Source organism: Ranitomeya imitator, chromosome 2, assembly GCF_032444005.1.
Source record: "Ranitomeya imitator isolate aRanImi1 chromosome 2, aRanImi1.pri, whole genome shotgun sequence".
Taxonomy (NCBI): domain Eukaryota; kingdom Metazoa; phylum Chordata; class Amphibia; order Anura; family Dendrobatidae; genus Ranitomeya; species Ranitomeya imitator.
This window is the reverse complement of record NC_091283.1, coordinates 770,132,806-770,147,831: the sequence shown is the minus strand read 5'-3', so window position 1 is coordinate 770,147,831 and position 15,026 is coordinate 770,132,806. Positions and strand designations below refer to the sequence as shown.

General features: G+C 44.4%; 1 protein-coding gene across 2 annotated transcripts in view; it reads left to right on the top strand.

Moving 5' to 3' along the window:
* HECTD2 (HECT domain E3 ubiquitin protein ligase 2) overlaps window positions 1-13,686 on the top strand; it is a 255,198-nt gene extending 241,512 nt beyond the window's left edge. Inside the window, exons 19-21 of one of the 2 annotated variants that reach the window (XM_069753465.1) lie at window positions 1,284-1,399; window positions 5,753-5,896; window positions 12,650-13,686. In XM_069753465.1, the coding sequence (XP_069609566.1) occupies window positions 1,284-1,399; window positions 5,753-5,896; window positions 12,650-12,770 (381 nt within the window). In that variant the 3' untranslated portion in view covers window positions 12,771-13,686. The remainder of the gene's footprint in view (window positions 1-1,283; window positions 1,400-5,752; window positions 5,897-12,649) is intronic. The other variant, XM_069753466.1, reaches the window with a different exon arrangement.
* The last annotated feature ends 1,340 nt before the right edge of the window (window positions 13,687-15,026 follow it).

Sequence of the window (15,026 nt, the reverse complement as noted above, 5' to 3'; positions counted from 1 at the left end):
TTTTTCTATCTACAAGATGAACTTTTTACCAAGGAAATGTTTTTCTAAAAATTGTTTGTGTCAGTAGTAGTGATGAGCGAATGTGCTCTGATAAGTTATCCGAGCATTCTCAGGTGCTAACCGAGTCTCTTTGGCTTGCTCGAATAATAAGTTTGAGTCCCTGAGGCTCAATGTCTTGTGGCTGTTCCTAACAAATAGGCAATCCCAGCATGTGGTGAGGCTGTCGAACCGCCACAAGACTTGCAGCTTTGGTAACTCGAACATATTATTTGAGCACGCCGATGACACTCAGCACCTGAGAATGATAACACCTTATCCAAGCATGTTCACCCATCACTAGTCAGTAGTCACACAGCTGTGTGTACAGCGTGCATGTAGCAGGGCTTTGTGTACAGTGTTCATGTAGCAGAGCTGTGTGTACAGTGTGCATGTAGCAGGGCTGTGTGTACAGTGTTCATGTAGCAGAGCTGTGTGTACAGTGTGCATGTAGCAGAGCTGTGTGTACAGTGTGCATGTAGCAGAGCTGCGTGTATAGTGTGCATGCAGCAGAGCTGTGTGTATGGTGTGCATGAAGCAGAGCTGTGTACAGTGTTCATGTAGCAGGGCTGTGTACAGTGTGCATGTAGCAGGGCTGTGTGTACAGTGTGCATGTAGCAAAGCTGCTTGTATAGTGTGCATGAAGCAGAGCTGTGTGTATGGTGTGCATGAAGCAGAGCTGTGTACAGTGTTCATGTAGCAGCAGAGCTGTGTGTTTAGTGTGCATGAAGCAGAGCTGTGTACAGTGTTCATGTAGCAGCAGAGCTGTGTGTTTAGTGTGCATGAAGCAGAGCTGTGTACAGTGTTCATGTAGCAGCAGAGCTGTGTGTTTAGTGTGTAGGTAGCAGAGCTGTGTGTATAGTGTGCATGTAGCAGAGCTGTGAATATGCACTGTTTGTGCAGCAGAGATATGGGTGTTTCTCCTGTGTATGTGTGTACACCTCACATGCAGCAGAGCTGTGTGTACATTGTACATGCTGAACAGAAACACGAACGGGAGCCAACTGTTCACTATTAACACCGTCTTCTACCAGAGAGCATGAACATTAGTGATATTGAGCCATTCACTGCTTTAAATCACCAGAGAAATGTTATTACTAGAAACTGTTTGTTTCCTATTTTCTGATTTTTGTTGTCTAAAGCTGTGGTAAGAATAATACTGCAGCACAGTATTTGCTATGCTCTGAAAATGCTGCAAGTTTATTATCTAAATGAAAAGGACCTTTTATTAATTTTATTTTTTCAAGCTACTTCGCCCAGAAGAAGTAGAGATCCTTGTGTGTGGGAGTCCTGAACTAGACATGCATGCGCTCCAGAAAAACACTCATTATGATGGATACCAGAAAACAGATCTTACGGTCAGGTAAGTGGAGTTTATTAGTTTAAGATTTGCAAGTAGATAGTAAGGAAACGTTCCTCATATTACTGTACGTGGTCAGACATATTCCTGGTAACAGAAGTCACAGTGAGCACAGTATACGATGTCCTCCCACCCCCCATACACATCATACTGACATGTAACATGTGTGATTCCACATACAGGAGATGGAAATATCGCTGACGCGTTTCAGCCACATCTGGCCCTTATATAGAGCAATGTGATTTGCGTCTCCCATATACATTTCACTAATGTTGGGGAACTTGCTGATATTGATGGGTACAGGGGACGGTCTATTGTATATGATGACCCGGACAATAGATGGATGGGATAGTTAGGAGGCGGCATCTCTGATTTTGGACTGCCGATTCTTTCTTCTGCCAGAGATAAGCTTCCAGCAGAAAAGTATCCCTAACAGAGAACACAGGAACAAGATGATTGATTGTTGAAAAATCATAGACTGCCAGCCATCTATTGTGTATGGTGGGTTTTAGACCATTCTTTTCTTTTTTAAACCTGATGAAAAACTTTGACATTATCCCGGTTTGAAGCGACCATGTTTTCCTTTAGTAGATAAACACAGTTCAAGGGACAGTTTCTGGGGCATTTTTTCTTGATAATAAATTATGGTGATTTTTTTTTTCTTCTTTTTTTCAGCGTTCGCTACCGTATTTTTCAGACTATAAGACACACTGGACCATAAGACGCACCTAGGTTTTAGAGAAGGAAATTAGAAAAAAAAATTAAGCAAAACGTGTGGTCAATTCTGTACTTAATATTCTTTATCCTGGTATGCATGGCCCCCTCATCCCTATCCTGGTATGCATGGCCCCCTCATCCCTATCCTGGTATGCATGGCCCCCTCATCCCTATCCTGGTATGCATGGCCCCCTCATCCCTATCCTGATATGCATGGCCCCTTCATCCCTATCCTGGTATGCATGGCCCCCTCATCCCTATCCTGGTATGCATGGCCCCCTCATCCCTATCCTGGTATGCATGGCCTCCTCATTCCTATCCTGGTATGCATGGCCCCCTCATCCCTATCCTGGTATGCATGGCCCCCTCATCCCTATCCTGGTATGCATGGCCCCCTCATCCCTATCCTGGTATGCATGGCCCCCTTATCCCTATCCTGGTATGCATGGCCCCCTCATCCCTATCCTGGTATGCATGGCCCCCTCATCCCTATCCTGGTATGCATGGCCCCCTCATCCCTATCCTGGTATGCATGGCCCCCTCATCCCTATCCTGGTATGCATGGCCCCCTCATCCCTATCCTGGTATGCGTGGCCCCCTCATCCCCATCCTGGTATGCGTGGCCCCCTCATCCCTATCCTGGTATGCGTGGCCCCCTCATCCCTATCCTGGTATGCGTGGCCCCCTCATCCCTATCCTGGTATGCGTGGCCCCCTCATCCCTATCCTGGTATGCGTGGCCCCCTCATCCCTATCCTGGTATGCGTGGCCCCCTCATCCCTATCCTGGTATGCGTGGCCCCCTCATCCCTATCCTGGTATGCGTGGCCCCCTCATCCCTATCCTGGTATGCGTGGCCCCCTCATCCCTATCCTGGTATGCATGGCCTCCTCATCGCTATCAGGTATGCGGTATGCATGGCCTCCTCATCGCTATCCTGGTATGCATGCCCCCCTCATCCCTATCCTGGTATGCATGGCCCCCTTATCCCTATCCTGGTATGCATGGCCCCATCATCCCTATCCTGGTATGCGTGGCTTCCTCATCCCTATCCTTGGTATGCGTGGCCCCCTCATCCCTATCCTGGTATGCATGGCCTCCTCATCGCTATTAGGTATGCGGTATGCATGACCTCCTCATCGCTATCCTGGTATGCATGCCCCCCTCATCCCTATCCTGGTATGCATGGCCCCCTTATCCCTATCCTGGTATGCATGGCCCCCTTATCCCTATCCTGGTATGCATGGCCCCCTTATCCCTATCCTGGTATGAATGGCCCCCTTATCCCTATCCTGGTATGCATGGCCCCCTCATCCCTATCCTGGTATGCGTGGCCCCCTCATCGCTATCCTGGTATGCGTGGCCCCCTCATCCCTATCCTGGTATGCGTGGCCCCCTCATCCCTATCCTGGTATGCGTGGCCCCCTCATCCCTATCCTGGTATGCGTGGCCCCCTCATCCCTATCCTGGTATGCGTGGCCCCCTCATCCCTATCCTGGTATGCATGGCCTCCTCATCGCTATCAGGTATGCGGTATGCATGGCCTCCTCATCGCTATCCTGGTATGCATGCCCCCCTCATCCCTATCCTGGTATGCATGCCCCCCTCATCCCTATCCTGGTATTCATGGCCTCTCATCCAGGTGTGCATGGCCTCTCATCCAGGTGTGCATGGCCCCCTCATCCCCATCTTGGTATGCATGGCCCCCTCATCCCCATCCTGGTATTCATTCCCCACTCATCCCTAGCCTGGTAGGCATTTCCCCCTTATCTCTAGCCTGGTATGCATGGCCCCTTTCATCCTCATCCTGGTATGCATGGCCTCCTCATCCCTATCCTGGTATGCATGGCCTCCTCATCCTTATCCTGGTATGCATTCCCCACTCATCCCTATCCTGGTAGGCATGCCCCTTCATCCCTATCCTGTTATGCATGGCCCCATCATCCTCATACTGGTGTGTATGTCCCCTTTCATCCTCATCCTGGTATGCATGGCCTCCTCATCCCTATCCTGGTATGCATTCCCCACTCATCCCTATCCTGGTAGGCATGGCCTCCTCATCCCTATCCTGATATGCATTCCCCACTCATCCCTATCCTGGTAGGCATGGCTCCCTCATCCCTATCCTGGTATGATTGCCCCCCATCTCTATCCTGGTATGCTGAGCCCCATCCTTATCCTGGTATGCAGGTCCCCCATCTCCGTCCTGGTATGCATGGCTCCATACTTATCCTGGTATGATTTGCCCCCATCCCCATCCTGGTATGCCGGGCCCCATCAGAAAAACATACAAAAAACCCAAACCATTGCACTTACCTTCCTGCACTCCCTCGCAGCGTCTTGTTTCTGTGCCAGCCACTGCTTTATGCTCCCCGCGCCGGGACTATGTGCATGTGAGTATTCATTGCTCTTTCGTAGCGTGCACAGTGATAGCCGCAGGCTACCTGCAGCTGCCGGGCGGTCACGTGTGCTGCTACTAATGGGAATGAATATTCACTGCATTCCACACCTGTAGTAGTTGGGGACACACGAAATTTTCTCCTGAAACTTCTTAAAATACTTAGCAGTTTGAATTCACTACTCACAGTTCTGTGTTTTGACAACTTTATCACCAGGCCTTATACACAGCTTATCCTGTACACACCCTGTGATCGGATTATACTGGAGACTAACACATTGATTTTGCCAATATTTTGCCTCCTGTTTGGCAAATACTCACTGTACAGAATATAGTGAGTCACCTGCACTTGTCGTTTTCACTCGTTACTGGAGTCCGGACTGTAGTTCTGCTCTGTTCACGTTGCCATCGGAGGCTTCGTTTGGAGCCATTCTATGAATTATTGGCCAATTTAATGTAAAAAATAGTGAAACCTGCAACAATATGTATAATGTATAACACCGCCCCTCCACTGATTGGTAGTTTTCTGTGTACACTCTGCATAGGCAGAAAACTGCCAATCAGCGGTGGGGCAGAGTTATACAGAGCTCAGCATTCAGAGAACTGCTAGATATACAGCAGAGAAAACAGTGAGTGACACATCACATGAATCAGGGCCTGTAGCTTGACATTATGCTTCTCCCAGATGGACTAGCAAAATGTACTGACTTAATAATATTCTGGTAAGCGGCAAAATGGGTGTTTTTTCTTTACATTGTGGCCATTTCGATTAGCAACACTATATAGGTTGAAATCGATGGATTTGTGTCTTCTTTACACCTCAAAACACTTTGGTTGTGTTCTCCAGTTTTCAGGAATCATGGACGTAAAGATATTCTTTATTCATGATGATTTGCCCTTCGTAAAACCTTGGCTGGGGTCCTTGTAGCAGATCATTCAAAGTCCTTTAATATAGTCACCAGTGCCCAGGGTTTTCATGGCTCAAAATGATGAAATCCTCATAGGGAAATATTATTTTTCAAATACCTCTTGTAATTTTTTTTTTTTTCCCGATTCATGCTTCATAGTGAATGTTTATCATTAAATAGTTCCTTTACTTAATAAAAATTGTGAAAAATATTTGATGCTCATGAAAAACAGAGTAAAAATATAGTGCTCAGCTTTTTATATATTTGTATATAATATATATTTATAAATAACTCAACATAAAAGCGAATAAACTTTATAATAATTTATTTTGCAGGTATTTTTGGGATGTTGTTCTTGGGTTCCCTCTTGAACTTCAAAAGAAGTTTCTCCATTTTGCTACAGGAAGTGACCGAGTGCCGGTCGGAGGCATGGTGGACTTGAATTTCAAGATTTCAAAAAATGAAACCTCAACTAATTGGTAATAATGGTACTTGGATAACTTGCAGAACTTCCATCTAATTGTAATTAACTTTAACCCCTTAATCCCATATGACGTACTATACCGTCGAGGTGGGGTGGGCTTTAATTCCCACCGACGGTATAGTACGTCATAGGCCTATCGCAGCTGACATCTGGCACTATGTGCCAGGAGCGGTCACGGACCGCCCCCGGCACATTAACCCCCGGCACACCGCGATCAAACATGATCGCGATGTGCCGGCGGTATAGGGAAGCATCGCGCAGGGAGGGGGCTCCCTGCGGGCTTCCCTGAGCCCCCCGCAGCAACGCGATGTGATCGCGTTGCTGCGAGGGTCTCCTTCCTCCTTGCTGGAACCGGATCCAAGATGGCCGTGGCATCCGGGTCCTTCAGGGAGGGAGGTGGCTTACCAAGTGCCTGCTCAGAGCAGGCACTTGGTAACGCTGCACTGCTCTCAGACAGATCGGTGATCTGTCAGAGTGCTGTGCAAACTGGCAGATCACCGATCTGTACTGTCTCCCCCTGGGACAAAGTAAAAAAGTAAAAAAAATTTTTCCAAATGTGTAAAAAAAAAATTAAAAAAAATATTCCTAAATAATGAAAAAAAAAAAATATTATTCCCATAAATACATTTCTTTATTTAAATAATAAAAAAAAACAATAAAAGTACACATATTTAGTATCGCCGCGTCCGTAACGACCCGACTTATAAAACTGGCCCACTAGTTAACCCCTTCAGTAAACACCGTAAGAAAAAAGAAAAAACGAGGCAAAAAACAACGCTTAATTATCATACCGCCGAACAAAAAGTGGAATAACACGCGATCAAAAAGACAGATATAAATAACCATGGTACCGCTGAAAGCGTCATCTTGTCCCGCAAAAAATGAGCCGCCATACAGCATCATCAGCGAAAAAATAAGTTATAGTCCTGAGAATAAAGCGATGCAAAAATAATTATTTTTTCTATAAAATAGTTTTTATCGTATAAAAGCGCCAAAACATAAAAAAATGATTTAAATGAGGTATCGCTGTAATCGTACTGACCCGAAGAATAAAACTGCTTTATCAATTTTACCAAACGCGGAACGGTATAAACGCCTCCCCCAAAAGAAATTCATGAATAGCTGGTTTTTGGTCATTCTGCCTCACAAAAATCGTAATAAAAAGCGGTCTAAAAATGTCACGTGCCCGAAAATGTTACCAATAAAAACGTCAACTCGTCCCGCAAAAAACAAGACCTCACATGACTCTGTGGACCAAAATATGGAAAAATTATAGCTCTCAAAATGTGTTAACGCAAAAAATATTTTTTGCAATGAAAAGCGTCTCTCAGTGTGTGACGGCTGCCAATCATAAAAATCCGCTAAAAAACCCGCTATAAAAGTAAATCAAACCCCCCTTCATCACCCCCTTAGTTAGGGAAAAATTAAAAAAATGTATTTATTTCCATTTTCCCATTAGGGTTAGGGCTAGGGTTAGGGTTAGGGCCACAGTTAGGGTTGGGGCTAAAGTTAGGGTTAGGGTTGTGGCTAAAGTTACGGTTAGGGTTTAGATTACATTTACAGTTGGGAATAGGGTTGGGATTAGGGTTAGGGGTGTGTCAGGGTTAGAGGTGTGGTTAGGGTTACTGTTGGGATTAGAATTAGGGGTGTGTTTGGATTAGGGTTTCAGTTATAATTGAGGGGTTTCCACTGTTTAGGCACATCAGGGGCTCTCCAAACGCGACATGGCGTCCGATCTCAATTCCAGCCAATTCTGCGTTGAAAAAGTAAAACAGTGCTCCTTCCCTTCCGAGCTCTCCCGTGTGCCCAAACAGGGGTTTACCCCAACATATGGGGTATCAACGTACTCAGGACAAATAGGACAACAACTTTTGGGATCCAATTTCTCCTGTTACCCTTGGGAAAATACAAAACTGGGGGCTAAAAAATATTTTTTGTGGGAAAAAAAAAAGATTTTTTATTTTCAAGGCTCTGCGTTATAAACTGTAGTGAAACACTTGGGGGTTCAAAGTTCTCACAACACATCTAGATGAGTTCCCTGGGGGGTCTAGTTTCCAATATGGGGTCACTTGTGGGGGGTTTCTACTGTTTAGGTACATTAGGGGCTCTGCAAACGCAATGTGACACCTGCAGACCATTCCATCTAAGTCTGCATTCCAAATGGCACTCCTTCCCTTCCGAGCCCTCCCATGCGGCCAAACAGTGGTTCCCCCCACATATGGGGTATCAGCGCACTCAGGACAAATTGGACAACAACTTTTGGGGTCGAATTTCTCCTCTTACCCTCGGGAAAATACAAAACTGGGGGCTAAAAAATAATTTTTGTGTGAAATTTATTTTTACGGCTCTGCATTATAAACTTCTGTGAAGCCCTTGGTGGGTCAAAGCGCTCAAAACACATCTAGATAAATTCCTTAGGGGGTCTACTTTCCAAAATGGTGTCACTTGTGGGGGGGTTTCAATGTTTAGGCACATCAGTGGCTCTCCAAACGCAACATGGCGTCCCATCTCAATTCCTGTAAATTTTGCATTGAAAAGTCAAACGGTGCTCCTTCCCTTCTGAGCTCTCCCATGCGCCCAAACTGGTTTACCCCCACATATGGGGTATCAGCATACTCAGGACAAATTGTACAACAACTTTTGGTGTCCAATTTCTTCTCTTACCCTTGGGAAAATAAAAAATTGGGGGCGAAAAGATAATTTTTGTGAAAAAATATGATTTTTTATTTTTACGGTTCTGCATTATAAACTTCTGTGAAGCACTTGGTGGGTCAAAGTGCTCACTAGGGTTGAGCGACCTTGACTTTTTTAGGGTCGAGCCGGGTTTCGCGAAACCCGACTATCTCAAAAGTCGAGTCGAGTGAAATCGGCCGATTATGGCGAAAAGTCGAGGATCGACTGAAACACGAAACCCAATGCAAAGTCAATGGGATTTTTTCTCTCTCTCCCTCTCCCTCTCTCTTCCTCTCCCTCCCTCCCTCCCTCTCTCTCTCTCCGTCCGTCCGTCGCGTCCACGCCCCTAAGACCTATGTCATCACTGCCCACGCTCCTTCATTGGCTGAAAAAAATGGCGCCGAGCGCGTCATACGAAACGCGACTTTGGCGCGAAAGTCGCGTACCGCATGGCCGACCCCACACAGGGATCGGGTCGGGTTTCATGAAACCCGACTTTGCCAAAAGTCGGCGACTTTTGAAAATGAACGATCCGTTTCGCTCAACCCTAGTGCTCACCACACCTCTAGATAAGTTCCTTAGGGGGTCTACTTTCCAAAATGGTGTCACTTGTGGGGGGTTTCAATGTTTAGGCACATCAGGGGCTCTCCAAACGCAACATGGTGTCCCATCTCGATTCCAGTCAATTTTGCATTGAAAAGTCAAATGGCGCTCCTTCGCTTCCGAGCTCTGTCATGCGCCCAAACAGTGGTTTACCCCCACATATGGGGTATCAGCGTACTCAGGACAAATTGTACAACAACTTTTGGGGTCTATTTTCTCCTGTTACCCTTGGTAAAATAAAACAAATTGGAGCTGAAGTAAATTTTTTGTGAAAAAAAGTTAAATGTTCATTTTTATTTAAACATTCCAAAAATTCCTGTGAAGCACCAGAAGGGTTAATAAACTTCTTGAATGTGGTTTTGAGCACCTTGAGGGGTGCAGTTTTTAGAATGGTGTCACACTTGGGTATTTTCTATCATATAGACCCCTCAAAATGACTTCAAATGAGATGTGGTCCCTAAAAAAAAAAAATGGTGTTGTAAAAATGAGAAATTGCTGGTCAACTTTTAACCCTTATAACTCCCTAACAAAAAAAAATTTGGGTTCCAAAATTGTGCTGATGTAAAGTAGACATGTGGGAAATGTTATTTATTAAGTATTTTGTGTGACATATCTCTGTGATTTAATTGCATAAAAATTCAAAGTTGGAAAATTGCGAAATTTTCATAATTTTCGCCAAATTTCCGTTTTTTTCACAAACAAACGCAGGTACTATCAAAGAATGTTTACCACTATCATGAAGTACAATATGTCCCGAGAAAACAATGTCAGAATCACTGGGATCTGTTGAAGCGTTCCAGAGTTATAACCTCATAAAGGGACAGTGGTCAGAATTGTAAAAATTGGCCCGGTCATTAATGTGCAAACCACCCTCGGGGCTTAAGGGGTTAAATTACTGTGTTTGTGCTTGGCTTTTTTCGCCAGTGTCATAGACCTGAGTGGAGAGGTAGGGAGATATGTACTTTCTTTAGCTTCCCCTGGCTGTGGTATCGTGGACAGGGAAAGATGGGGGGCTCACTGATCTAAGTGGTATCACCTTTCCAGTAGATAAATTTCATTTTGATCTACAGAAATTAAGGCTGATCATCTGTGAAGTTTTATATCTGGGATCTATCTGGTCTGCAGTATGTCTAAAGCCCAAAACTTCAAAGTAGTTCAAACCCACGTGTGGAATGCTAATGCTAGCCACGCCATCACCTAACACAAACTATAGGTATCGGAGAACAGCCGTTTTCATCTCAACTTTGAACGGGCTACTCGCGTCTTGAAGTTTTCGTTGGACATAGCCCTGATTTTTAAGTAATCATCTGAACAACTGCCATGCCGAGTCTTACAGGATATCACAGGATGAGATGTTTTGAGAGGACACACCCTGTTCCTCATGCGCGACGAATGAATAAAGGAGCGTGTCCACATGAAACGTTGCGTCACGTGCACTGTAACACTCGGCACGTCAGTTGTTTAGCTTGATACTTAAAAATTCTAACTATATCCAATGAAAATTGAAATGGATTGAGAAGTTTGTTAAAAATTGGTATGTCTACAGCCCCTATACACAATGGATTACTGTTGTCTGAACCTAACGATAGGGACGGGTCTAGCCAACAGTCTAAAGGTACCGTCACACTCAGCGACGCTGCAGCGATATAGACAACGAGCAGATCGCTGGAGCGTCGCTGTTTAGGTCGCTGTAGAGACGTCAAACACAGCAGCTCCAGAACGATGCAGGAGCGATCCAGTGACGTAACGGCGACTCACTTATCGTTCTCACAGGTCGTCACAGGTTGTTAGCTCCATGTAAATCATTGCAGGCATCGTTGCTTTTGCTGTCAAACACTACGATACACGCCGATCTGACGACCAAATAAAGTTCTGGCCTTTCTGCTCCGACCAGCGATATCACAGCAGGATCCAGATCGCTGGTGCGTGTCAAACACAACGAGATCGCTATCCAGGACGATGCAACGTCACGGATCGTTGTCGTTCTCATTGTAAAGTTGCTGCGTGTGAAGGTACCGTCACACTGAGCGACGCTGCAGAGATACCGACAACAATCCGGATCGCTGCAGCGTCGTTGTTTGGTCGCTGGAGAGCTGTCACACAGACAGCTCTCCAGCGACCAACGATGCCGGTAACCAGGGTAAACATCGGATTACTAAGCGCAGGGCCACGCTTAGTAACCCGATGTTTACCCTGGTTACCAGCGTAAAAGTAAAAAAAAAACAAACACGACATACTTACCTTCCGCTGTCTGTCCCTCGGCGCTCTGCTTCTCTGCCCTGTGTAAGCACAGCGGTGACGTCACCGCTCTGCTTTCCGGCCGCTGGGCTTACACAGGGCAGAGAAGCACAGCGCCGAGGGACAGACAGCGGAAGGTAAGTATGAAGTGTTTTTGGTTTTTTTTTTTACTTTTACGCTGGTAACCAGTGTAAACATCGGGTTACTAAGCGCGGCCCTGCGCTTAGTAACCCGATGTTTACCCTGGTTACCAGTGAAGACATCGCTGAATCGGCGTCACACACGCCGATTCAGCGATGTCTGCAGGGAGTCCAGCGACCAAATAAAGTGCTGGACTTTCTGCAGCGACCAACGACAACACAGCAGGATTCTGATCGCTGCTGTGTGTCAAACTGAACGATATCGCTAGCCAGGACGCTGCAACGTCACGGATCGCTAGCGATATCGTTCAATGTGACGGTACCTTAATGTGTATGGGAGTCCTGGACAATTGATTGGGGAGAGTTGAGGATCCGGAATGTCTGATTTTAGACTGATGAGTGCTTTGTTCTCCCTGAGATAATACGCCAACAGAAATGTTTGGCAGCGACTCGAGGACACAGGAGCACTCTTTCAAGCTCCTATGTAAGGGCTCATTCAAATGTCCAATTTTCACATACGTTTGGTCCATTTTTCTAATACTTTGAGAATAGAAGTTTCTCCATCTTCTCCTGTGTGACAGTCCGTGAAAATTGGACTTCATCCAATTCCATGTGCGGCCTGATTTTTTTTTTTTTTTTCACAGACCCATAGACTTGTATTGCTGATTTCGATCCGACCAATGGATTAAAATCGGACATGTCTCTGCAATTTTCTGCGAACCACTCTGTCTGTGAAAAATCACGGACATGTGAGTAGCCCCATAGACTGTCACCGGTACTAATGCTAGCCGTGAAAACTGCAGACAGCAGTCGTACCAAATATCTGACATCTGAATGAGGCTAAAGGGTGAGACCGCCAAGGTAGCTGTGGGCTGAACCATCTTTCGGCTAAAAGCCATCCTATATGTATGGGGGGATTATGCTCTGAGAAAGTATAATGAATACATTTTAGGTACTGAGGGAGATACTGATCTAAGATCTCGAAGTTGCTCTAATTTATGCATGTATGTATTTTTCTTTTTGTTTTGTTTTACATCTCTTCCATAAATATTCTTCATTGTACACCAATAATAAAATGAATGTGTTTGTTCCAGGTTGCCGACAGCACACACCTGCTTTAACCAGCTGTGTTTGCCTCCGTACAAAACGAAAAAGGAGCTAAAACAAAAGCTGACCATTGCCATTTCCAACTCGGAAGGATTTGGCCTGCAATGAGCACAGAAGACACTTTGGTCTTGATTTCTCACCTTCTTAACGAGAGTCCATTGGGTATTCCAGTTGTGGCAGGAAGGCAGCAGTGCCAACTACTCCGCTTCTGTGCCGGACCCACAATAAAGGACATTTTCCTTTTAAGAGAGACCATTAAGAAAATTATGGGAGGATTGCAAGAATCAATGTTGTTGTAAATAACACAATTTTCAACTTTTTACCAACAGGCTTGGGTATTAGCTTGGACTTAGTAGCAATTTTTAGTTACGGTACTTAGTAATAAAACTTAATGCAGGTCATCAAATCTTGACGACAAAACACTTTCTACTCCTGCCCTTTATTCACCTTACTTTATTAATGTAGAGAGATGTTTATAATGAGCTGTAAAAGATTCGTGTAGATAGAATTTTACAATTTTCTACTTTGTAGCGGTTTAGGGAATGGACTAGTCCAGAAAGGGTTGTCTAATGTGTATATTTATGGACTTGCATCAAGGAACGGAACATCATTCGCTTAACTTCCATTTTGTATAACGACCGGTAATTATTTTACTTTATTTGGAAAAAAAATATTTTGCTTTTTATATAAAGGATATAGTTTCTGCCTTTATGTTGTTGGACATAAGAGACATACATATATTTAATATGATCTTCGATGAATGCCAAATAGGCAGGAACTTTTCGTAGTTGTAACAGATAAGTTTCTGAAATGTGACGTGTGTTCCGCAAGATTTATTTGGGACCAGCAAAAAAAAAAAACTGGGCAAGTTTGCCAATTGATACGGTGAGATTTTCACAAAATTTTAACTTAATTTTTTTATAAAAAAAAAATAAAGAATGTGGGTGGCCAGTGACACCAGTGATCTCTATATACTATAAATAAAAACAATGTTTTGGGTGGTTTATGTATATCCATCATGATGAAAGCTACATGTCAGAGCTAGTTTAGTCTGCTATGACAATATGAAGTGTACATATAACATGAAATGTTCTGCCCGTTACATAGAGTTTTTGGTAGATTTATACTGTATGACCGTACACATTAACCTGTTGAGTTCTGTGTGTGTGTGGAAGGTATTCTGTTATGTAATTCTTACAGACTGCCATGTTCTGTGGCTGGGAGTCTTCTGCTGGGATACCAATGTATTGCACATGCCAAAAGAAACAAAAACGGCACTGTCTGAATGAAGCGGAGGCTGCTCCAGTCCTGGAGCCAGGTGTCACTCAACAGTCATTAGGCTATCAGCCACACGTAGTAATACCGGGTGCTCTTCAAGAGAAAAAACAGACGATTCCACTGATACATGCAAGAAAAAAGAAGGCACTCACCGGTATAAAATTCCCAAACTTTATTTCATCTTAATATAAAACTTCATGGCCAGGGGAGTGAGGAACGGAGCTCTTGTGAGCAGGTGTAAACGATGGCCGTTTCGCGCTGCCAGTTACAGCGCAAAACGGCCGTCATTTGCTCCTGCTCACAAGAGCTCCGTTCCTCACTCCCCCGGCCATGAAGTTTTATATGAAGATGAAATAAAGTTGGGAATTTTATACCGGTGAATGCCTTCTTTTTTCTTGCATATATCATACCAATGTATTGGCCTATCTTGCAGGTTGCTCTTGGACTTATCCCCCTCTTCACTCTTACCTTTCCTCCTTATTCCTGTCCTTATGCAGGTAAAGATGTTATATTATATCAGTTAATGTATAGGTAAGTTATGCAGTGATTGGCTGCATGTAGAAAACTCTCCTCTGACTCACACTGTCTATATACAGTATTCCATTGTATTTGAGATAAAACTTTAGCCTTTCTCCCTTCCTCCTGCTTGTAAGAGCTGAAAGGGTGAAACCTATCACAAGCAGTAGGCAGGTCAGACAGGCTGATATTGCATCTCATAGGTTTATCCAAGACTCTTTAGTGTGAGTCAAGGGAAATAATTTTTACCTTTTAGATAGGAAATTAAAATGTAGTCTGAAGTATGTGAACCAAACCAGAGTTGAAAAAGGATTCAGCATGGCAGACAAACCACAAATTGCACATCAACTAAAACAGGTATTCACAAAGCTTCTAAATTATTTTTAATAATATTCTTGGCTGCATAATATAGTCAACTTTTTTTTTCTTTTTTTGCTGGAGTGCTCCTATTATGTAATTGTTGAGAAAGCCGAAGGCAGTTCAAATCTCACCAAGAGACACTTGCCATTTTGTTCTAGGACTTCAACCTGCAGTCCTATGTAACGGTTCACATTATTCGCTGTTCACTTA